The 24,087-nt window shown below is 46.8% G+C and overlaps 1 protein-coding gene across 5 annotated transcripts in view; it reads left to right on the top strand.

Moving 5' to 3' along the window:
• The window catches only part of LOC112214854 (glucosidase 2 subunit beta), a 278,290-nt gene that overhangs the window by 22,774 nt on the left and 231,429 nt on the right, over positions 1-24,087 (top strand). For all 5 annotated transcript variants that reach the window (XM_042298486.1, XM_042298485.1, XM_042298488.1 and 2 more), the window contains exons 7-8: positions 3,536-3,608; positions 19,104-19,182. In XM_042298486.1, coding sequence (XP_042154420.1) covers positions 3,536-3,608; positions 19,104-19,182 — 152 coding nt within the window. The remainder of the gene's footprint in view (positions 1-3,535; positions 3,609-19,103; positions 19,183-24,087) is intronic.

The following is a 24,087-nucleotide window of genomic DNA, read 5'->3' as shown; positions in this document are numbered from 1 at the left end:
TTCCGTGCCCCCACTTCTCATGGAAGTCTACCGTGCCCCCCGTCTCATGGAAGTCTTCTGTGCCCCCCGTCTCATGGACGTCTTCCGTATTAACGCTGGGAACAAAGAAGAAGCTCCCTGAATGATTTGTTACATGTACTGCAGGTATAGATCTTAAGGGCCCATCTGATGTGTTCCATTCTCTCTCTTCTCTCCCTTTACTTTAAGAGCTCTCGGTGTGCAATCACTACGGTAACGCTCCACGGATGACTGATGGTCTCCATTAGTAAACATAGCGAGCTATATGTGCCGTCTGCCAGGAGAGCCAGTGCCTCCGAACTCGCTTCCCTCACTCCCTCACTCTCCCTTCCACTCTCTCTCTTTTTCTTTATCTCTCTCTGCCTCTCTCCCACTCACTCCCTCCCCCTCTCTCTCGCACTCTCACTTCATCCTTCTCTTTCTCTCTCTCTCTCTCTCTGACTCTCCCCCCATTGTACGGCTCTGGCTGCTACAGCTGCATTGAACGGAGGGATGAGATTGTCTCCCACAAGATGAGTGGAAGAAAGGATGGAGAGAGCAGAGGGACTGCAGCAGGGTGGGATATCAGGATGGAGAGAGCAGAGAGACTGCAGCAGGGTGGGATATCAGGATGGAGAGAGCAGAGAGACTGCAGCAGGGTGGGATATCAGGATGGAGAGAGCAGAGAGACTGCAGCAGGGTGGGATATCAGGATGGAGAGAGCAGAGAGACTGCAGCAGGGTGGGATATCAGGATGGAGAGAGCAGAGAGACTGCAGCAGGGTGGGATATCAGGATGGAGAGAGCAGAGGGACTGCAGATGGGTGGAGAATGTCAAGCAGCAGGGTGGGATATCAGGATGGAGAGAGCAGAGAGACTGCAGCAGGGTGGGATATCAGGATGGAGAGAGCAGAGAGACTGCAGCAGGGTAGGATATCAGGATGGAGAGAGCAGAGGGACTGCAGATGGGTGGGATATCAATCAATCAAATGCATTTATGAAGCTTTTTTTTTTTTTACATTAGCAGATGTCACAAAGTGCTATACAGAAATGCCAGCAGCTGAAACACAGGACATGTCTTTACAATGACAGATACAGAATATGTTGCGTTTGCAAGAGGACATCACCTTACCATGAACCCATGCAACAGTTGAATACATGGAAAGGTTTTCATGAGATGGGGATAAAATACATATTATTTCCTGACGCTGAAAGCAGTATATGGACCAGGAAGTGCTGCAGTCCTTGATTTGGTTAGCAGTGTTGGTGACAGTGCCCAAGTAAACAAACCCACAACATGGTCGTTGTCCGTAGACTGCTTACACAAATTAGTAATTTTGTCATTTGGGTGAACTGTCACTTTATATTCAGAGATGACATAAAATGTAGTTTCTTGTTGAATGATTCTTCCTCCTTTTGAGTTTTGTGAACTTTTGGAATCTTTGAACAAAGGTCAGGGGGTGAATTCCACATTCTAATTAGAATCTCTCTCCTTGTAAATTACATTTAATTCAATTCAAATTCCAGGTCAGTCTTTGAATTCAGAGATAATTAAATTCCTCTCAATTCCAATGTTTGGTAAATTCCAAGAATTCAATTCCAAATTCATTATCCTTAACAATTCCACAAATTCCAATTCTAATTAAATTCCCTCAGGCTTTCAGGCTGAACACTGTTACTGTTCAGATAGCCTAGCTATACTGGAAATGTAGAAATACAAGTTGAACTGATTTAATACAAATCCTGCAGCCAATGATACATTATCCATTAAATACATTTACTGGGAAATGTAAAAATACTGAATTCCCAAAGAAAACATTTCATGTTTTACGATTTCAATTCAAACAAAGTCCAAACAGTCTAATCAATTAAATTCCAGAACTTGAAGATTGTTGAAATTCGAAATGGAACTCAAACAACATTCTCCACTTCATGAGTGAAATCAAGAATTGAATTTAGAATTTCAAGTTAAATAGGAATTGACCGTAACCCTGGATCTATAAACTGAAGATAAATAGTGTCCAATGCATTCAGTGTTCATATTTTGCTCTGTTAAATATCTAAACACAAGGATTCTTAATGCAGCACACTGTATGGTGGAAAAAATGGCTAATTTCACAATTAGCTTTTCCATAATTGGCCAAATCATGTACAGAAAGCTAATTATGGCGGATGTGTAATTAGCATTATGTAAAGTGCTTCTTTCTACATCTTTGGGGCAATCAGTTTGCCCCTTTTAGATTCCCAGCTTTTGAGTCAATGATAAGGGATTGGTTTAGTCGTGAATGGAGGTCAACTTCCCCCCTTTCTTCCCCCCTTTCTTGCTCATCTCGTTTCTTGTGATCGGAAAGTGAATGTGGCTCACGTGGTTCGGTGAAGGAGAACGGGAGTGCGGGAGTGTAGCCTTTCTCCAGTGCCTGAAAACTAGGGCGAATGGCGAACAGAGGGGAAATCATGTCATTATGTTGCCGTACAGCACAAAGCGCCCTGATTGCATTCTGGATCCTGACACGTTTTTATGTTTTATTTTTTATATATATTTTTTTACAGTAGAACCAAATGTTCTCTCAGCATGACTGACTCATCGCCTGATTGCCCAAGCACTGGGTGAACCCCTTCCCTCCTCCCCTCAGCCCATCCTCCCTCCCCCTCCCCTCAGTCCATCCATCCTCCCTCCCCTCAGTCCATCCTCCCTCCCCTCAGTCCATCCTCCCTCCCCCAGTCCATCCTCCCTCCCTACCCCTCCCCTCAGTCCATCCATCCTCCCACTCCCCTTAGTCCATCCATCCTCCCTCCCCTCCCCTCAGTCCATCCTCCCTCCCCTCCCCTCCCTGGCACCTACTACCAGGACGCCTGGCACCTACTACCAGGACGCCTGGCACCTACTACCAGGACGCCTGGCACCTACTACCAGGACGCCTGGCACCATACCCCGTTCAAAGGCACTTTAATCTTTTGTCTTGCCCATTCACCCTCAGAATGGCACACACACACATACACAATCCATGTCTCAATTGTCTCAAGGCTTAAAAATCCTTCTTTAACCTGGTCAGTCTATCTTGGAACGAGTTACAAATGTTTTGTTAACTAAGTGTATTTTTTATTTTATTTAACCTTTTTATTTAACGAGGCAAGTCAGTTAAGAACAAATTCTTATTTACAATGACGGCCTACCCTGGCCAAACCCGGATGGGCCAATTGTTCGCTGTCCTATGGGACTCCCAATCACGTCCGGATGTGATACAGCCTGGAATCAAACCAGGGACTGTAGTGACACCTCTTGCACTGAGATGCAGTGCCTTAGACTGCTGTGCCACTCGGGAGCCACGTATATTTGATATAGTTAAAGGGAAATTCCACCACCAAATTGAAATTTAAGTCCAATTGTTTTGTCACTCAATGACTTATTACCGTTTTCACTGAAGGTGGGATTTCACAGTTCACAACTATGTAGCCTGGAACGTTATCAGGTGATTTCACAGTAACCCTACATTGTTGATTTGATTTGGTTGATTTGATTTGATTTGTTGTGTTCACAGGTCCCACGAGTCCCTATAGGCCTGAGTCTCCAATCAGCGTTTTCAAAGAGTTGGACAGCAATAGAGATGGAAGGTAAAGAACCTCGCTTTTACATTCACTGTATATATATACTACCAAACATGCAGTGTTACCAAGGTTACTTGCAGTGTTTCCTCTGGACATTTTTGTAGCAGTGGAGGGGGAAAAAGTCACAGAGGGTGGAGGTTTCCTTTTTTGTGTCTCTGCCGGAGACATTTTATGTACGAAGACTTCAAAGTTCAATTACATTCTACTGGCACCGTCAGTGGGACTAATTAACATATTGGTCAAAATGATGTTAAAATGATTTTAATATGGTGGACCATGCATATAGCCTATGGTCTACAGTATATTAGCAATTTATTTTACCTTCATTTAACTAGGCAAGTCGGTTAAGAACAAATTCTTATTTTCAATGACGGCCTAGAAACAGTGGGTTAACTGCCTGTTCAGGGGCAGAACGACAGATTTGTACCTTGTCGGCTCAGGGGTTTGAACTTGCAACCTTCATAAGCATGTTCACCTGTGGCCCAAATGATGCTGCGTAGTGTTTTGATAAATATATATTTTGAAGCATGAGGGTTTGCCTGTCTGTAAATACCATGGGCTAATCATAAGCTAGATCTCAAATGTGTTGTTTTAATGTTTTAACTAGTTACCATGCATTGATGAATTTTACTTTAGCATATATACACACACAGTAGTTTTCTCAATTAGAATCACCGTTCTCAAACGCTTCCTTCAGAATAAACTTTGCATATCTTATCAGGTTGTTAAGATACCCTCACCTATCAGGATGATCTTATTCGACTAATATGGTGTTCAAGCCTAGCTAACAAATCATAACTGCCGACCAACTGTATTAAATGTAGATAATATCATGACTTTGTCTACCTTCGATTCAATGATTGATTGTACCTCTTTCGTAGCGGTCAGTAAGAAAAATGGTTAACTCATAGGTCTCATTCATCTTGGAATGCGTCTCCTCCTCCCATTCTTTCGTCTCCCAACTCTGTCGGTGAGTGTCATTGGTCTCCATGAACATCCCCTCCTGCTCAACCATCCCACCCTGTGTCGTTTGTGCTCCCTCAGCACCGAAAGCATTGCCTTGTTTGCGTTGCATAATCTGACGCCTCAAAGGCTTCGACTGACCCGTTTTCGCCCAGCGAGACTTCTAGCTCTCTGCTGTGGGCTGTGTTTAACCTCCTCTGTCTGTCTGCTGTGGGCTGTGTTTAACCTCCTCAGTCTGCTATGGGCTGTGTTTAACCTCCTCAGTCTGCTGTGGGCAGTGTTTAACCTCCTCTGTCTGTCTGCTGTGGGCAGTGTTTAACCTCCTCTGTCTGTCTGCTGTGGGCAGTGTTTAACCTCCTCTGTCTGTCTGCTGTGGGCAGTGTTTAACCTCCTCTGTCTGTCTGCTGTGGGCAGTGTTTAACCTCCTCTGTCTGTCTGCTGTTGGCAGTGTTTAACCTCCTCTGTCTGTCTGCTGTGGGCAGTGTTTAACCTCCTCTGTCTGTCTGCTGTGGGCAGTGTTTAACCTCCTCTGTCTGTCTGCTGTGGGCAGTGTTTAATCTCCTCTGTCTGTCTGCTGTGGGCAGTGTTTAACCTCCTCTGTCTGTCTGCTGTGGGCAGTGTTTAATCTCCTCTGTCTGTCTGCTGTGGGTAGTGTTTAACCTCCTCTGTCTGTCTGCTGTGGGCTGTGTTTAACCTCCTCTGTCTGTCTGCTGTGGGCAGTGTTTAATCTCCTCTGTCTGTCTGCTGTGGGCAGTGTTTAACCTCCTCTGTCTGTCTGCTGTGGGCAGTGTTTAACCTCCTCTGTCTGTCTGCTGTGGGCAGTGTTTAACCTCCTCTGTCTGTCTGCTGTGGGCTGTGTTTAACCTCCTCTGTCTGTCTGCTGTGGGCAGTGTTTAATATCCTCTGTCTGTCTGCTGTGGGCAGTGTTTAACCTCCTCTGTCTGTCTGCTGTGGGCAGTGTTTAACCTCCTCTGTCTGTCTGCTGTGGGCAGTGTTTAACCTCCTCTGTCAGTCTGCTGTGGGCAGTGTTTAACCTCCTCTGTCTGTCTGCTGTGGGCAGTGTTTAACCTCCTCTGTCTGACTGCTGTGGGCAGTGTTTAACCTCCTCTGTCTGTCTGCTGTGGGCAGTGTTTAACCTCCTCTGTCTGTCTGCTGTGGGCAGTGTTTAACCTCCTCTGTCAGTCTGCTGTGGGCAGTGTTTAACCTCCTCTGTCTGTCTGCTGTGGGCAGTGTTTAACCTCCTCTGTCTGACTGCTGTGGGCAGTGTTTAACCTCCTCTGTCTGTCTGCTGTGGGCAGTGTTTAACCTCCTCTGTCAGTCTGCTGTGGGCAGTGTTTAACCTCCTCTGTCTGTCTGCTGTGGGCAGTGTTTAACCTCCTCTGTCTGTCTGCTGTGGGCAGTGTTTAACCTCCTCTGTCAGTCTGCTGTGGGCAGTGTTTAACCTCCTCTGTCTGCCTGCTGTGGGCAGTGTTTAACCTCCTCTGTCAGTCTGCTGTGGGCAGTGTTTAACCTCCTCTGTCAGTCTGCTGTGGGCAGTGTTTAAACTCCTCTGTCTGTCTGCTGTGGGCAGTGTTTAACCTCCTCTGTCAGTCTGCTGTGGGCAGTGTTTAAACTCCTCTGTCTGTCTGCTGTGGGCAGTGTTTAACCTCCTCTGTCTCTGTCTGCTGTGGGCAGTGTTTAACCTCCTCTGTCAGTCTGCTGTGGGCAGTGTTTAACCTCCTCTGTCTGTCTGCTGTGGGCAGTGTTTAACCTCCTCTGTCTGTCTGCTGTGGGCAGTGTTTAACCTCCTCTGTCTGTCTGCTGTGGGCAGTGTTTAACCTCCTCTGTCTGTCTGCTGTGGGCAGTGTTTAACCTCCTCTGTCTGTCTGCTGTGGGCAGTGTTTAACCTCCTCTGTCTGTCTGCTGTGGGCAGTGTTTAACCTCCTCTGTCAGTCTGCTGTGGGCAGTGTTTAACCTCCTCTGTCTGTCTGCTGTGTGGGCAGTGTTTAACCTCCTCTGTCTGTCTGCTGTGGGCAGTGTTTAACCTCCTCTGTCTGCTGTGGGCAGTGTTTAACCTCCTCTGTCTGTCTGCTGTGGGCAGTGTTTAACCTCCTCTGTCTGTCTGCTGTGGGCAGTGTTTAACCTCCTCTGTCAGTCTGCTGTGGGCAGTGTTTAACCTCCTCTGTCTGTCTGCTGTGGGCAGTGTTTAACCTCCTGCTGTCAGTGTCTGCTGTCTGCCTGCTGTGGGCAGTGTTTAACCTCCTCTGTGGGCAGTCTGTCTGCTGTGGGCAGTGTTTAACTGTGGGCAGTGTTTCCTCTGTCAGTCTGCTGTGGGCAGTGTTTAACCTCCTCTGTCTGTCTGCTGTGGGCAGTGTTTAACCTCCTCTGTCAGTCTGCTGTGGGCAGTGTTTAACCTCCTCTGTCTGTCTGCTGTGGGCAGTGTTTAACCTCCTCTGTCTGTCTGCTGTGGGCAGTGTTTAACCTCCTCTGTCTGCCTGCTGTGGGCAGTGTTTAACCTCCTCTGTCTGTCTGCTGTGGGCAGTGTTTAACCTCCTCTGTCTGCCTGCTGTGGGCAGTGTTTAACCTCCTCTGTCAGTGCCTGCTGTGGGCAGTGTTTAACCTCCTCTGTCTGTCTGCTGTGGGCAGTGTTTAACCTCCTCTGTCTGTCTGCTGTGGGCAGTGTTTAACCTCCTCCTCCTCTGTCTGTCTGCTGTGGGCAGTGTTTAACCTCCTCTGTCTGTCTGCTGTGGGTCAGTGTTTAACCTCCTCTGTCTGTCTGCTGTGGGCAGTGTTTAACCTCCTCTGTCTGTCTGCTGTGGGCAGTGTTTAACCTCCTCTGTCAGTCTGCTGTGGGCAGTGTTTAACCTCCTCTGTCTGTCTGCTGTGGGCAGTGTCTGTCTGTCTGCTGTGGGCAGTGTTTAACCTCCTCTGTCAGTGTTTAACCTCCTCTGTCTGCTGTGGGCAGTGTTTAACCTCCTCTGTCAGTCTGCTGTGGGCAGTGTTTAACCTCCTCTGTCTGTCTGCTGTGGGCAGTGTTTAACCTCCTCTGTCTGTCTGCTGTGGGCAGTGTTTAACCTCCTCTGTCAGTCTGCTGTGGGCAGTGTTTAACCTCCTCTGTCAGTCTGCTGTGGGCAGTGTTTAACCTCTGTCAGTCTGCTGTGGGCTGTTTAACCTCCTCTGTCAGTCTGCTGTGGGCAGTGTTTAACCTCCTCTGTCTGTCTGCTGTGGGCAGTGTTTAACCTCCTCTGTCTGTCTGCTGTGGGCAGTGTTTAACCTCCTCTGTCTGTCTGCTGTGGGCAGTGTTTAACCTCCTCTGTCTGTCTGCTGTGGGCAGTGTTTAACCTCCTCTGTCTGACTGCTGTGGGCAGTGTTTAACCTCCTCTGTCAGTCTGCTGTGGGCAGTGTTTAACCTCCTCTGTCTGACTGCTGTGGGCAGTGTTTAACCTCCTCTGTCAGTCTGCTGTGGGCAGTGTTTAACCTCCTCTGTCTGACTGCTGTGGGCAGTGTTTAACCTCCTCTGTCTGACTGCTGTGGGCAGTGTTTAACCTCCTCTGTCTGTCTGCTGTGGGCAGTGTTTAACCTCCTCTGTCTGTCTGCTGTGGGCAGTGTTTAACCTCCTCTGTCTGTCTGCTGTGGGCAGTGTTTAACCTCTGTCTGCTGTCTGTCTGTCTGCTGTGGGCAGTGTTTAACCTCCTCTGTCTGTCTGCTGTGGGCAGTGTTTAACCTCCTCTGTCTGTCTGCTGTGGGCAGTGTTTAACCTCCTCTGTCTGTCTGCTGTGGGCAGTGTTTAACCTCCTCTGTCAGTGTCTGCTGTGGGCAGTGTTTAACCTCCTCTGTCTGTCTGCTGTGGGCAGTGTTTAACCTCCTCTGTCAGTCTGCTGTGGGCACCTCCTCTGTCTGTCTGCTGTGGGCAGTGTTTAACCTCCTCTGTCTGTCTGCTGTGGGCAGTGTTTAACCTCCTCTGTCTGTCTGCTGTGGGCAGTCCTCTGTCTGTCTGCCTGGGCAGTGTTTCTGTCTGTCTGTCTGCTGGGCAGTGTTTAACCTCCTCTGTCAGTCTGCTGTGGGCAGTGTTTAACCTCCTCTGTCTGTCTGCTGTGGGCAGTGTTTAACCTCCTCTGTCAGTCTGCTGTGGGCAGTGTTTAACCTCCTCTGTCTGTCTGCTGTGGGCAGTGTTTAACCTCCTCTGTCTGTCTGCTGTGGGCAGTGTTTAACCTCCTCTGTCAGTCTGCTGTGGGCAGTGTTTAACCTCCTCTGTCTGTCTGCTGTGGGCAGTGTTTAACCTCCTCTGTCTGTCTGCTGTGGGCAGTGTTTAACCTCCTCTGTCTGTCTGCTGTGGGCTGTGTTTAACCTCCTCTGTCTGTCTGCTGTGGGCAGTGTTTAACCTCCTCTGTCAGTCTGCTGTGGGCAGTGTTTAACCTCCTCTGTCTGACTGCTGTGGGCAGTGTTTAACCTCCTCTGTCTGTCTGCTGTGGGCAGTGTTTAACCTCCTCTGTCTGACTGCTGTGGGCAGTGTTTAACCTCCTCTGTCAGTCTGCTGTGGGCAGTGTTTAACCTCCTCTGTCTGACTGCTGTGGGCAGTGTTTAACCTGTCTGTCTGACTGCTGTGGGCAGTGTTTAACCTCCTCTGTCTGTCTGCTGTGGGCAGTGTTTAACCTCCTCTGTCTGTCTGCTGTGGGCAGTGTTTAACCTCCTCTGTCTGTCTGCTGTGGGCAGTGTTTAACCTCCTCTGTCTGCTGTGGGCAGTGTTTAACCTCCTCTGTCAGTCTGCTGTGGGCAGTGTTTAACCTCCTCTGTCTGTCTGCTGTGGGCAGTGTTTAACCTCCTCTGTCTGTCTGCTGTGGGCAGTGTTTAACCTCCTCTGTCTGTCTGCTGTGGGCAGTGTTTAACCTCCTCTGTCTGTCTGCTGTGGGCAGTGTTTAACCTCCTCTGTCTGTCTGCTGTGGGCAGTGTTTAACCTCCTCTGTCTGTCTGCTGTGGGCAGTGTTTAACCTCCTCTGTCTGTCTGCTGTGGGCAGTGTTTAACCTCCTCTGTCTGTCTGCTGTGGGCAGTGTTTAACCTCCTCTGTCTGTCTGCTGTGGGCAGTGTTTAACCTCTCTGTCTGTCTGTCTGCTGTGGGCAGTGTTTAACCTCCTCTGTCTGTCTGCTGTGGGCAGTGTTTAACCTCCTCTGTCTGTCTGCTGTGGGCAGTGTTTAACCTCCTCTGTCTGTCTGCTGTGGGCAGTGTTTAACCTCCTCTGTCTGTCTGCTGTGGGCAGTGTTTAACTGTCTCTGCTGTCAGTGTTTAACCTCCTCTGTCTGCTGTGGGCAGTGTTTAACTGTCTGTCTGCTCTGTCTGTCTGCTGCTGTGGGCAGTGTTTAACCTCCTCTGTCTGTCTGCTGTGGGCAGTGTTTAACCTCTGTCTGCTGTGGGCAGTGTTTAATCTCCTCTGTCAGTCTGCTGTGGGCAGTGTTTAACCTCCTCTGTCTGTCTGCTGTGGGCAGTGTTTAACCTCCTCTGTCTGTCTGCTGTGGGCAGTGTTTAACCTCCTCTGTCTGTCTGCTGTGGGCTGTGTTTAACCTCTCTGTCAGTCTGCTGTGGGCAGTGTTTCTGTCTGTCTGCTGTGGGCAGTGTTTAACCTCCTCTGTCTGTCTGCTGTGGGCAGTGTTTAACCTCCTCTGTCTGTCTGCTGTGGGCAGTGTTTAACCTCCTCTGTCTGTCTGCTGTGGGCAGTGTTTAACCTCCTCTGTCTGTCTGCTGTGGGCAGTGTTTAACCTCCTCTGTCAGTCTGCTGTGGGCAGTGTTTAACCTCCTCTGTCTGTCTGCTGTGGGCAGTGTTTAACCTCCTCTGTCTGTCTGCTGTGGGCAGTGTTTAACCTCTGTCTCTGCTGTGGGCAGTGTTTAACCTCCTCTGTCAGTCTGCTGTGGGCAGTGTTTAACCTCCTCTGTCTGTCTGCTGTGGGCAGTGTTTAACCTCCTCTGTCTGTCTGCTGTGGGCAGTGTTTAACCTCCTCTGTCTGTCTGCTGTGGGCAGTGTTTAACCTCCTCTGTCTGTCTGCTGTGGGCAGTGTTTAACCTCCTCTGTCTGTCTGCTGTGGGCAGTGTTTAACCTCCTCTGTCTGTCTGCTGTGGGCAGTGTTTAACCTCCTCTGTCTGTCTGCTGTGGGCAGTGTTTAACCTCCTCTGTCTGTCTGCTGTGGGCAGTGTTTAACCTCCTCTGTCTGTCTGCTGCTGGGCAGTGTTTAACCTCCTCTGTCTGTCTGCTGTGGGCAGTGTTTAACCTCCTCTGTCTGTCTGCTGTGGGCAGTGTTTAACCTCCTCTGTCTGTCTGCTGTGGGCAGTGTTTAACCTCCTCTGTCTGTCTGCTGTGGGCAGTGTTTAACCTCCTCTGTCTGTCTGCTGTGGGCAGTGTTTAACCTCCTCTGTCTGTCTGCTGTGGGCAGTGTTTAACCTCCTCTGTCTGTCTGCTGTGGGCAGTGTTTAACCTCCTCTGTCTGTCTGCTGTGGGCAGTGTTTAACCTCCTCTGTCTGTCTGCTGTGGGCAGTGTTTAACCTCCTCTGTCTGTCTGCTGTGGGCAGTGTTTAACCTCCTCTGTCTGTCTGCTGTGGGCAGTGTTTAACCTCCTCTGTCTGTCTGCTGTGGGCAGTGTTTAACCTCCTCTGTCTGTCTGCTGTGGGCAGTGTTTAACCTCTGTCTCTGTCAGTCTGCTGTGGGCAGTGTTTAACCTCTCTGTCAGTCTGCTGTGGGCAGTGTTTAACCTCCTCTGTCAGTCTGCTGTGGGCAGTGTTTAACCTCTGTCAGTCTGCTGTGGGCAGTCTCCTCTCAGTCTGCTGTGGGCAGTGTTTAACCTCCTCTGTCAGTCTGCTGTGGGCAGTGTTTAACCTCCTCTGTCAGTCTGCTGTGGGCAGTGTTTAACCTCCTCTGTCAGTCTGCTGTGGGCAGTGTTTAACCTCCTCTGTCAGTCTGCTGTGGGCAGTGTTTAACCTCTCTGTCAGTCTGCTGTGGGCAGTGTTTAACCTCCTCTGTCAGTCTGCTGTGGGCAGTGTTTAACCTCCTCTGTCTGTCTGCTGTGGGCAGTGTTTAACCTCCTCTGTCTGTCTGCTGTGGGCAGTGTTTAACCTCCTCTGTCTGTCTGCTGTGGGCTGTGTTTAACCTCCTCTGTCTGTCTGCTGTGGGCAGTGTTTAACCTCCTCTGTCTGTCTGCTGTGGGCAGTGTTTAACCTCCTCTGTCTGTCTGCTGTGGGCAGTGTTTAACCTCCTCTGTCAGTCTGCTGTGGGCAGTGTTTAACCTCCTCTGTCTGTCTGCTGTGGGCAGTGTTTAACCTCCTCTGTCAGTCTGCTGTGGGCAGTGTTTAACCTCCTCTGTCTGACTGCTGTGGGCAGTGTTTAACCTCCTGTCTGTCTGCTGTGGGCAGTGTTTAACCTCCTCTGTCTGTCTGCTGTGGGCTGTGTTTAACCTCCTCTGTCTGTCTGCTGTGGGCAGTGTTTAACCTCCTCTGTCTGTCTGCTGTGGGCAGTGTTTAACCTCCTCTGTCAGTCTGCTGTGGGCAGTGTTTAACCTCCTCTGTCTGTCTGCTGTGGGCAGTGTTTAACCTCCTCTGTCTGTCTGCTGTGGGCAGTGTTTAACCTCCTCTGTCTGTCTGCTGTGGGCAGTGTTTAACCTCCTCTGTCTGTCTGCTGTGGGCAGTGTTTAACCTCCTCTGTCTGTCTGCTGTGGGCAGTGTTTAACCTCCTCTGTCTGTCTGCTGTGGGCAGTGTTTAACCTCCTCTGTCTGTCTGCTGTGGGCAGTGTTTAACCTCCTCTGTCTGTCTGCTGTGGGCAGTGTTTAACCTCCTCTGTCTGTCTGCTGTGGGCAGTGTTTAACCTCCTCTGTCTGTCTGCTGTGGGCAGTGTTTAACCTCCTCTGTCTGTCTGCTGTGGGCAGTGTTTAACCTCCTCTGTCTGTCTGCTGTGGGCAGTGTTTAACCTCCTCTGTCTGTCTGCTGTGGGCAGTGTTTAACCTCCTCTGTCTGTCTGCTGTGGGCAGTGTTTAACCTCCTCTGTCTGTCTGCTGTCTGTCTGTCTGTCTGCTGTGGGCAGTGTTTAACCTCCTCTGTCTGTCTGCTGTGGGCAGTGTTTGTCTGTCTGTCTGCTGTGGGCAGTGTTTAACCTCCTCTGTCTGTCTGCTGTGGGCAGTGTTTAACCTCCTCTGTCTGTCTGCTGTGGGCAGTGTTTAACCTCCTCTGTCAGTCTGCTGTGGGCAGTGTTTAACCTCCTCTGTCAGTCTGCTGTGGGCAGTGTTTAACCTCCTCTGTCTGTCTGCTGTGGGCAGTGTTTAACCTCCTCTGTCTGTCTGCTGTGGGCAGTGTTTAACCTCCTCTGTCAGTCTGCTGTGGGCAGTGTTTAACCTCCTCTGTCTGTCTGCTGTGGGCAGTGTTTAACCTCCTCTGTCTGTCTGCTGTGGGCAGTGTTTAACCTCCTCTGTCTGTCTGCTGTGGGCAGTGTTTAACCTCCTCTGTCAGTCTGCTGTGGGCAGTGTTTAACCTCCTCTGTCAGTCTGCTGTGGGCAGTGTTTAACCTCCTCTGTCTGTCTGCTGTGGGCAGTGTTTAACCTCCTCTGTCTCAGTCTGCTGTGGGCAGTGTTTAACCTCCTCTGTCAGTCTGCTGTGGGCAGTGTTTAACCTCCTCTGTCAGTCTGCTGTGGGCAGTGTTTAACCTCCTCTGTCAGTCTGCTGTGGGCAGTGTTTAACCTCCTCTGTCTGTCTCTGCTGTCTGTCAGTCTGCTGTGGGCAGTGTTTAACTCCTCTGTCTGTCTGCTGTGGGCAGTGTTTAACCTCCTCTGTCTGTCTGCTGTGGGCAGTGTTTAACCTCCTCTGTCAGTCTGCTGTGGGCAGTGTTTAACCTCCTCTGTCAGTCTGCTGTGGGCAGTGTTTAACCTCCTCTGTCTGTCTGCTGTGGGCAGTGTTTAACCTCCTCTGTCAGTCTGCTGTGGGCAGTGTTTAACCTCCTCTGTCAGTCTGCTGTGGGCAGTGTTTAACCTCCTCTGTCAGTCTGCTGTGGGCAGTGTTTAACCTCCTGTCAGTCTGCTGTGGGCAGTGTTTAACCTCCTCTGTCAGTCTGCTGTGGGCAGTGTTTAACCAGAATGGCTACAGTTTTGCTTCCCAGTGAGATGTTAACATTTCCTCACAGGCTTGCAGAAAAATCAACCGAGTTTCCAATGAGCCCCCCAATGAGCCTGTTATCTCCCTTTCCTCATCCCCCCACTGCCTCTGAAAGAAATCAATACTGTGCAAGCTAACTAGGCATATTCTCCGGGAGAGGGTGGCCCCGGGATTGTAAACTAAACATGCTATAAAACATATGGCCGCATCAGAAGGAAATGCTTGGGCAGCTTTTTTTTTTAGCTAGTGGCGCGGTGGTTAATGACTTCCTGAGCCTCTTGATGTTCACCGTTATTCAGCCTGCGTCCGTCCCCTCCCCATCGCTGATGTTCTGGCAGCTCGGCTTAAAACAAACACATTACTAAGCTAAAATATATTCCGCTTGTTTATAAGTCAGATATTTGTTTCCGTCAATCCGTCATTGGGATTCTGGGCCTGGCTCGAGGGGGGTAGCTCCAACATGCCCCGGTGCCAAGCGCAATTTAGATTGCTTTTGCTCATGATGTACCTGATACTAGCACAGTTTTCCACATACCGACTCAAAATGCTATTAGTATGCACGTTCTGGACTCTTGTAAAAAAATAAAATAAAAAAATAAAAAATAAAAATAGGTTGTCTCTTTGTTGCTAATTAGTCACCCTGAAACACTACACTTTTCTTAATCCTTTTGATAGGAATATATCATTATATTCTAATTCAGCGATAATTGCACTCCATTTATAGGCGGATCTCATGTGTGTTACATATTTATTCCGTCACTATTGTCTTAAGAACTTCGATTCCCCCTCTGAAGTAAATAGGAATGTAATAAAATGTAAAAAAAAAATGAAGTCTCAGAAGCCCCCACCCCTCCCCCCCAGCTCCCTCCAATAGGAAGGCTTTAGATTCGTGGATTTGTGGTTTAACCATTTCAAAAAGGGAATCTGAGAGCAGACATCTTTCTTTTGGTTTAGACATGGTAATGCCATATAATATAAGATAAGAAACATGCTTAACTTGGTCTTCTTCTTCTTCTTCTTCTTCTTCTAAACGTCGTCTTAGCATTGTCTTAGCGTTGTCTAAACATGTATCGTTGGCTCCTGGGTGGGTTTCTGCTTCTCTGTGTTATGTTGCCCTAAGCCTTCATAAGTACCACACACACAAACGAGTCCCAGTGCCGACAGCTGGCAGCCCAGTGCAGGATTAACTGGTACCTGTAGTGCTGCTTATAAATAGTGTGTAACAAATGCTATTGGAAACAAACCACGGCACAGCAACAGGTTATAGTTTCGACCCCCCTTTGTCTGTGTGTATGTGTGTCGTCTGTGCGTGTTCGTTCACACACGGTCACATTTTCTCTGATTGAACATAACCTCCCGTAGTCCCCTGCGTTTGGGACTGAGGCCAGATCGCCAGCAGTATATAACCTGACCTACGACACCATACCCTCCATGTTTCCTGTAGTAGATCACCTGACCTACGACACTATACCCTCCATGTTTCCTGTAGTAGATCACCTGACCTACGACACCATACCCTCCATGTTTCCTGTAGTAGATCACCTGACCTACGACACCATACCCTCCATGTTTCCTGTAGTAGATCACCTGACCTACGACACCATACCCTCCATGTTTCCTGTAGTAGATCACCACCTGACCTCCATGTTTCCTGTAGTAGATCACCTGACCTACGACACCATACCCTCCATGTTTCCTGTAGTAGATCACCTGACCTACGACACCATACCCTCCATGTTTCCTGTAGTAGATCACCTGACCTACGACACCATACCCTCCATGTTTCCTGTAGTAGATCACCTGACCTACGACACCATACCCTCCATGTTTCCTGTAGTAGATCACCTGACCTACGACACCATACCCTCCATGTTTACTGTAGTAGATCACCTGACCTACGACACTATACCCTCCATGTTTCCTGTAGTAGATAACATGACCTACTGTAAGACACTATACCCTCCATGTTTCCTGTAGTAGATAACATGACCTACTGTAAGACACTATACCCTCCATGTTTACTGTAGTAGATCATGACCCTGACCCTCCATGTTTACTGTAGTAGATCACCTGACCTACGACACTATACCCTCCATGTTTCCTGTAGTAGATCACCTGACCTACGACACCATACCCTCCATGTTTCCTGTAGTAGATCACCTGACCTACGACACCATACCCTCCATGTTTCCTGTAGTAGATCACCTGACCTACGACACTATACCCTCCATGTTTCCTGTAGTAGATAACATGACCTACTGTAAGACACTATACCCTCCATGTTTCCTGTAGTAGATAACATGACCTACTGTAAGACACTATACCCTCCGTGTTTACTGTAGTAGATCACCTGACCTACGACACCATACCCTCCATGTTTCCTGTAGTAGATCACCTGACCTAGTAGATAACATGACACCATACCCTCCATGTTTCCTGTAGTAGATCACCTGACCTACCCTCCATGACACCATACCCTCCATGTTTACTGTAGTAGATCACCTGACCTACGACACTATACCCTCCATGTTTCCTGTAGTAGATAACATGACCTACTGTAAGACACTATACCCTCCATGTTTCCTGTAGTAGATAACATGACCTACTGTAAGACACTATACCCTCCATGTTTACTGTAGTAGATCACCTGACCTACGACACTATACCCTCCATGTTTCCTGTAGTAGATCACCTGACCTACGACACCATACCCTCCATGTTTCCTGTAGTAGATCACCTGACCTACGACACCATACCCTCCATGTTTCCTGTAGTAGGTCACCTGACCTACGACACTATACCCTCCATGTTTCCTGTAATAGATAACATGACCTACTGTAAGACACTATACCCTCCATGTTTCCTGTAGTAGATAACCTGACCTACATCACTATACCCTCCGTGTTTCCTGTAGTAGATCAAATGACCTACGTCACTATACCCTGCATGTTTCCTGTAGTAGATAACCTACTGTAAGACACTATACCTTCCATGTTTCCTGTAGTAGATAACATGACCTACTGTAAGACACTAGACCCTCCATGTTTCCTGTAGTAGATCACCTGACCTACGTCACTATACCCTCCATGTTTCCTGTAATAGATTACATGACCTACTGTAAGACACTATACCCTCCATGTTTCCTGTAGTAGATAACATGACCTACTGTAATACACTATACCCTCCATGTTTCCTGTAGTATATAACATGACCTACATCACTATACCCTCCATATTTCCTGTAGTAGATAACATGACCTACATCACTATACCCTCCGTGTTTCCTGTAGTAGATAACATGACCTACATCACTATACCCTCCATGTTTCCTGTAGTAGATAACATGACCTACATCACTATACCCTCTGTGTTTCCTGTAGTAGATCACCTGATCTACTGTAAGACACTATACCCTCCATGTTTCCTGTAGTAGATCACCTGACCTACTGTAAGACACTATACCCTCCATGTTTCCTGTAGTAGATAACATGACTTACGTCACTATACCCTCCGTGTTTCCTGTAGTAGATCACCTGACCTACTGTAAGACACTATACCCCCCATGTTTCCTGTAGTAGATCACCTGACCTACTGTAAGACACTATACCCTCCATGTTTCCTGTAGTAGATCACCTGACCTACATCACTATACCCCCCCATGTTTCCTGTAGTAGATCACCTGACCTACTGTAAGACACTATACCCTCCATGTTTCCTGTAGTAGATAACATGACTTACGTCACTATACCCTCCGTGTTTCCTGTAGTAGATAACCTGATCTACTGTAAGACACTATACCCTGTGTAGAAATGATAATGGGCATGTATTATCTCTTATAATCCAGATTGCTAACAGTCACTCAAATGAAATCTAGACAGTCAAGGAGCAAATTTTAGCACATTTTTGGCGGCGAGGAAATACAACATATTTTAAGTACGGTGGCTCTCTGGACCTCGGTGAAGACCCAAATGAGGCCCCGAGGCAAAATGAGTTTGACACCCCTGCCCCTGAAATAGTGTAGACACCTGGCAGAGGGAGCTAAGTGTTCACTCAAGAGAGGGTTGTGTGTGTCTGTGAGTGAGTGAAAGACTGAGAGATTGTTTAAATGAGTGAGTGCGTGGCTTTGTGCCCTCTGAAAGATACATATCACTCACTGTTAGGAGTTTCATATGTGGCCATGGAATGCATCTGCAATAGACTTTCAAAATGTTTTCTCCTTCTAGTGGCAACCTCACATTTACTAAAGCTGCACAAGGGGTTGCAACAACTGACTTTGAAATTGGAGAGACATGCACCCTTTCAGGTAGCCTCCTCTCTCCTTTATCCAATGGCCATCTCTTAGTGGAGGCCTTGACATGGAGAGTTGATCAAAGGTTGGGATGCTGTGAAGAGAGAGAGTGGGATAATCACCCTGCGCCACTGTAGAGTATAACAGAGAGCTCCACTCCAAGCTAGACACCCACCTCTTCTCCAGCCAGAGTAAGAGAATCACACACAGGAATATGGCTCTGTAGCTTTCCCTCCATCTATTCCACAGTATCTGTGTCTGTTTGGAATTGTCAATCAGTACTGTATCAATGCACATAATACTGGATCCCCATCTCCATGTCTCCCATCTTCCGCCCATCCTGCTTTCTTTCTTATCTGCTTTCCTTCTTTCCTTTCATTCTTTATTTCTCACTTTCTTTACTTTTCTTCTAGCTCCCTCCCTCCCTCCCTCCCTCCCTCCCTCCCTCCCTCCCTCCCTCCCTCCCTCCCTCCCTCCCTCCCTCCCTCCCTCCCTCCCTCCCTCCCTCCTCCCTCCCTCCCTCCCTCCCTCCCTCCCTCCCTCCCCTCCCTCCCTCCCTCCCTCCCTCCCTCCCTCCCTCTCTCCCTCACTCTCACTCACTCACTCACTCACTCACTCACTCACTCACTCACTCACTCACTCACTCACTCACTCACTCCTTCCCTCTCTCCCTTCCTTCCTTCCCTCTCTCCCTTCTTTCCTTCCTTCCCTCTCTCCCTTCCTTCCTTCCCTCTCTCCCTTCTTTCCTTCCTTCCTTCCTTCCCTCTCTCCCTTCTTTCCTTCCTTCCTTCCCTCTCTCCCTTCCTTCCTTCCTTCCCTCTCTCCCTTCCTTCCCTTCCTTCTTTCCTTCCTTCCTTCCCTCTCTCCCTTCTTTCCTTCCTTCCTTCCTTCCTTCCTTCCTTCCTTCCTTCCTTCCTTCCTTCCTTCCTTCCTTCCTTCCTTCCTTCCTTCCCTCCCTCCCTCCCTTCCTTCCTTCCTTCCTTCCTTCCCTCCCTTCCTTCCTTCCTTCCTTCCCTCCCTCCCTTCCTTCCTTCCTTCCTTCCTTCCTTCCCTCTCTCCCTTCTTTCCTTCCCTCTCTCCCTTCTTTCCTTCCTGCCCCCCTCCCTCATTGTTTTTAACCCCTTTTCTCCCCTGTTTCTTTGCCTGCCACAGTATTACCGTGGATGAAGTCCAGGCGAAACTCTCTCCCGTCCAGGATGAGGAGCATGCTCTATCTGAGGATGAAGCCGTGGTATGTTGAAACTGTATTAAACATCTCACTGATGTTATAGGAGTTTGATGTTAGAAATACTTTGGGTCCTTTTGTTGTTGTTCTAGCCTAGCACTAATCAAAGGCTTTGGTGATTAGTTGATTAGTGGAATCAGCTAGTGCTGGGCTAGAACATATGTGAATTAGTTGAATCAGGCATGTTAACGCTGGGCCAGAACAAAATGTGGCACCCCAGGGGCTCAATAAAAATAGCTAGTCTCTTCCTCAATATTTCAAACACAAAGCAGATATCCCAGCCTAATCATTGGTTTCCCGGGTTCCATTGTCAAAATCTGCCTCGCTATTCGACAAGTACTCTCACCACAGGCTCTATCCACACTCATTTGAATTCATAGGCATACAGTTTCCAACAAGGATTTTCCTTCAACCGTGATGTGTGAGAATGCCGCTGTCTGTTCCACTTTAAACTGTGAGCTTGCGCACCAAGAGCAGATATCAAAGTATTTTTTGGTGGGGGTGTGTGTTTTTTTTTGGGGGGGGTGTAAACAAAATACCTGAATCTCCCTTTTCTTTCAATACTAATTGGTATGCGAGAGGGCCTGCCGGTGTCCCTAGAGTGGGTAGTGTGGTAGATTTAGACTTGGCTAGTATATAGACACACACTGTGAACAGGCTCTCACGTCCACCAAAATGCACCAATCATGCAACATCAATATTGTATATCTCAAAATGCACCAGTCATACATCATCCATATTGTATATCTCAAAATGCACCAATCATACATCATCCATATTGTATATCTCAAAATGCACCAGTCATACATCATCCATATTGTATATCTCAAAATGCACCAATCATGCAACATCAATATTGTATATCTCAAAATGCACCAGTCATACATCATCCATATTGTATATCTCAAAATGCACCAGTCATACATCATCCATATTGTATATCTCAAAATGCACCAGTCATACATCATCCATATTGTATATCTCAAAATGCACCAGTCATACATCATCCATATTGTATATCTCAATATGCACCAGTCATACATCATCCATATTGTATATCTCAAAATGCACCAATCATGCAACATCAATATTGTATATCTCAAAATGCACCAGTCATACATCATCCATATTGTATATCTCAAAATGCACCAATCATGCAACATCCATATTGTATATCTCAAAATGCACCAGTCATGCAACATCAATATTGTATATCTCAAAATGCACCAGTCATACATCATCCATATTGTATATCTCAAAATGCACCAATCATGCAACATCCATATTGTATATCTCAAAATGCACCAGTCATGCAACATCAATATTGTATATCTCAAAATGCACCAGTCATACATCATCCATATTGTATATCTCAAAATGCACCAATCATGCAACATCAATATTGTATATCTCAAAATGCACCAGTCATACATCATCCATATTGTATATCTCAAAATGCACCAATCATGCAACATCCATATTGTATATCTCAAAATGCACCAGTCATACATCATCCATATTGTATATCTCAAAATGCACCAGTCATACATCATCCATATTGTATATCTCAATATGCACCAGTCATATCATCCATATTGTATATCTCAAAATGCACCAGTCATACATCATCCATATTGTATATCTCAATATGCACCAGTCATACATCATCCATATTGTATATCTCAATATGCACCAGTCATACATCATCCATATTGTATATCTCAATATGCACCAGTCATACATCATCCATATTGTATATCTCAATGAGCACCAGTCATATATCATCCATATTGTATATCTCAATATGCACCAGTCATACATCATCCATATTGTATATCTCAATATGCACCAGTCATACATCATCCATATTGTATATCTCAATATGCACCAGTCATATCATCCATATTGTATATCTCAATATGCACCAGTCATACATCATCCATATTGTATATCTCAATATGCACCAGTCATACATCATCCATAATGTATATCTCAATATGCACCAGTCATACATCATCCATATTGTATATCTCAATATGCACCAGTCATACATCATCCATATTGTATATCTCAATATGCACCAGTCATACATCATCCATAATGTATATCTCAATATGCACCAGTCATACATCATCCATATTGTATATCTCAATATGCACCAGTCATACATCATCCATATTGTATATCTCAATATGCACCAGTCATACATCATCCATATTGTATATCTCAATATGCACCAGTCATACATCATCCATATTGTATATCTCAATATGCACCAGTCATACATCATCCATATTGTATATCTCAAAATGCTTATAGGGGAGGATTACCCAAGGTTTCTTATAATGCAGCATCCAATTATCGACGTGTGAGTGTGTGCTCTTGTGTGGGTGCGTGTCTCTGTGTGCGTGTGAGACTTATTTGTGTCTTATGTTCCCGAGAAGTGTCTCCTAATCAGGTTTGTGTCCAAGTTAACTTTACGTAACAAGTCTCAGTTGACACAATGCTAGTTAGCTTTACGTAACAAGACTCAGTTGACACAATGCTAGTTAGCTTTATGTAACAAGACTCAGTTGACACAATGCTAGTTAGCTTTATGTAACAAGACTCAGTTGACACAATGCTAGTTAGCTTTACGTAACAAGTCTCAGTTGACACAATGCTAGTTAGCTTTACGTAACAAGACTCAGTTGACACAATGCTAGTTAGCTTTATGTAACAAGACTCAGTTGACACAATGCTAGTTAGCTTTATGTAACAAGACTCAGTTGACACAATGCTAGTTAGCTTTACGTAACAAGACTCAGTTGACACAATGCTAGTTAGCTTTACGTAACAAGACTCAGTTGACACAAAGCTACTTTAGATGCATTTAAATGCAAAGGAATTCAGTATCAGTAAGCAGCATTCTGATTGGACAGCCGTACTAAGCTAATCTCCAGGGTCTACTGATGTTGCGTGGCATTCTGAACCATGTAGCCTACCCCCAAAAAATACCAAGTCCTTCCCTCGCAAGCGACATTAAAGGGCCCAGAATGGGAAACCACTGGTTGTTTGTTATTTATAGCTGGTGAGGACACAGGAAGTCAATCCTAATTAATTCACATACATTTGAAGTGAGTGAATGAATATGAATATGCATGAATATGAAAGTGTGCACTTATCCAATCAAACGATGATCAAGCCCGGCGAATTAAACAGTTTGCCAAGGACAGTAGTTAATGGGCAATTTACATTAGAACGAGGAAGCAGCCGCGTGAAGACGTCGACGCCCTACAAGGAGCTGTTTTTTTTTTTTTTTTGTTCTGCGTTTCGCTCTGATTGGCAGCAACATTTGTCTCTCATTCAACCTGTTATCAGTAACCCCGTGACATTCTCCCCACAAAGAAGTGTTACGTCGGCCATTTTTTTATTAATTTTTTACATTAAGTGAGACTGCTTACCCTCCTAATACATGAACGTGTTCACTTCTTCCCAAGGCGGAGAAACCCCCCCCATTGTTCAGGTTGATACCATAGGCCTCCGAGTTAAGTTCCCAGTCGTGATAAGAGCTGTTGTATTTGAGAGATGGTCTGTTATTGTACCGTCCAAAGACTTCCATTACTCTGGTCAGAAGGACGTCAGGAGCAATTGGGCTGTAGTTTTAGATTTCTCACACTTCCCCCACTTCCTGTCATTTCCACTTAATTTTGATTTGGTTCCTCCCTCGTTTCCTCTCTTGTCTCTTCCCTCGTTTCCTCTCTTTTCTCCTCCCTCGTTTCCTCTTTTGTCTCCTCCCTCATTTCCTCTCTTGACTCCTCCCTCGTTTCCTCTCTCGACTCCTACCTCGTTTCCTCTCTCGTTTCCTCCCTCATTTCCTCTCTTGTCTCCTCCCTCATTTCCTCTCTCGTTTCCTCCCTCATTTCCTCTCATGTCTCCTCCCTCGTTTCCTTTCTCGTTTCCTCTCTCCTCTACTCCCTCGTTTCCTCTCTCCTCTCCTCCCTCGATTCGTCTCTCATCTCCTCCTTCGTTTCCTCTTTCTCTCCTCCCTCGATTCCTCTCTCGTTTCCTCCCTCGATTCCTCTCTCATTTCCTCCCTCGTTTCCTCTCATGTCTCTTCCATCATTTCCTCTCTCGCCTACTCCCTCGTTTCCTCTCTCATCTCCTCCCTCGATTCCTCCCTCTCTCTACTTTCCCTGAAAAAAGGTTTGGGCACCGCCAGAAAATTCAGTTTCCACTTCAGTGGTCCAGATCATTCAAGAACAGAGAGTACCTCAAAAACAATTTGCTGATCAAAGGAAGCGTTCCTCTCTGTAAGGGAAAGCAGGACTTTACACAGTGGCATTAGGCAATGCTATGAGAAGAGATGGCTTTACACTGTGTTCATTGTTTTTAGTTGAGGAATAGTTCGTATAATTCGTAGGTAAAAAGTGATTCATTTGAAAAGGGAGGGTCTCGTAATCCATTGTGTGTTATCTACATACGGTTCAATGAACACCAAACGACACTGGCATGCATATTATCCACGCTCATGTCCATATTGTCTCAATACCTCATCGGAAATCCACTATATGCTCAAGTATGCATTTTGAAGTCTCTTCTCTGGTATCCTTTTTCTGCTGTCGGAAACCCTCTTGGTTGTCTCCATCAGAAATCAAACATGGACACCACATACTCAGAGTCGTTCGCGTGTGACATGTTGCTCGGATGTGATGAAGAGAAGCAGAGTTGAGCTGGGGAGATTGATTGCAGTCTCCTTGGTGATGGACCTCCAGGCCTCAAAATGAGAGACATTTCACCCTCTCCTCCTTCAAACTTGGACTCACCTAACCCTTACACCCTTCATAGGGAATGAGAGGTCTCACCACAGATTAGGTTTCTATAACAAAAAAAAAAAAGAAGACGGAGAGAAAAAAATCCTGCTGAAAAAGA

This window comes from Oncorhynchus tshawytscha, linkage group LG15, assembly GCF_018296145.1.
Source record: "Oncorhynchus tshawytscha isolate Ot180627B linkage group LG15, Otsh_v2.0, whole genome shotgun sequence".
Lineage (NCBI taxonomy): Eukaryota > Metazoa > Chordata > Actinopteri > Salmoniformes > Salmonidae > Oncorhynchus > Oncorhynchus tshawytscha.
Note: the sequence above shows the minus strand (reverse complement) of the source record. Positions and strands in the feature narration are given on the sequence as shown.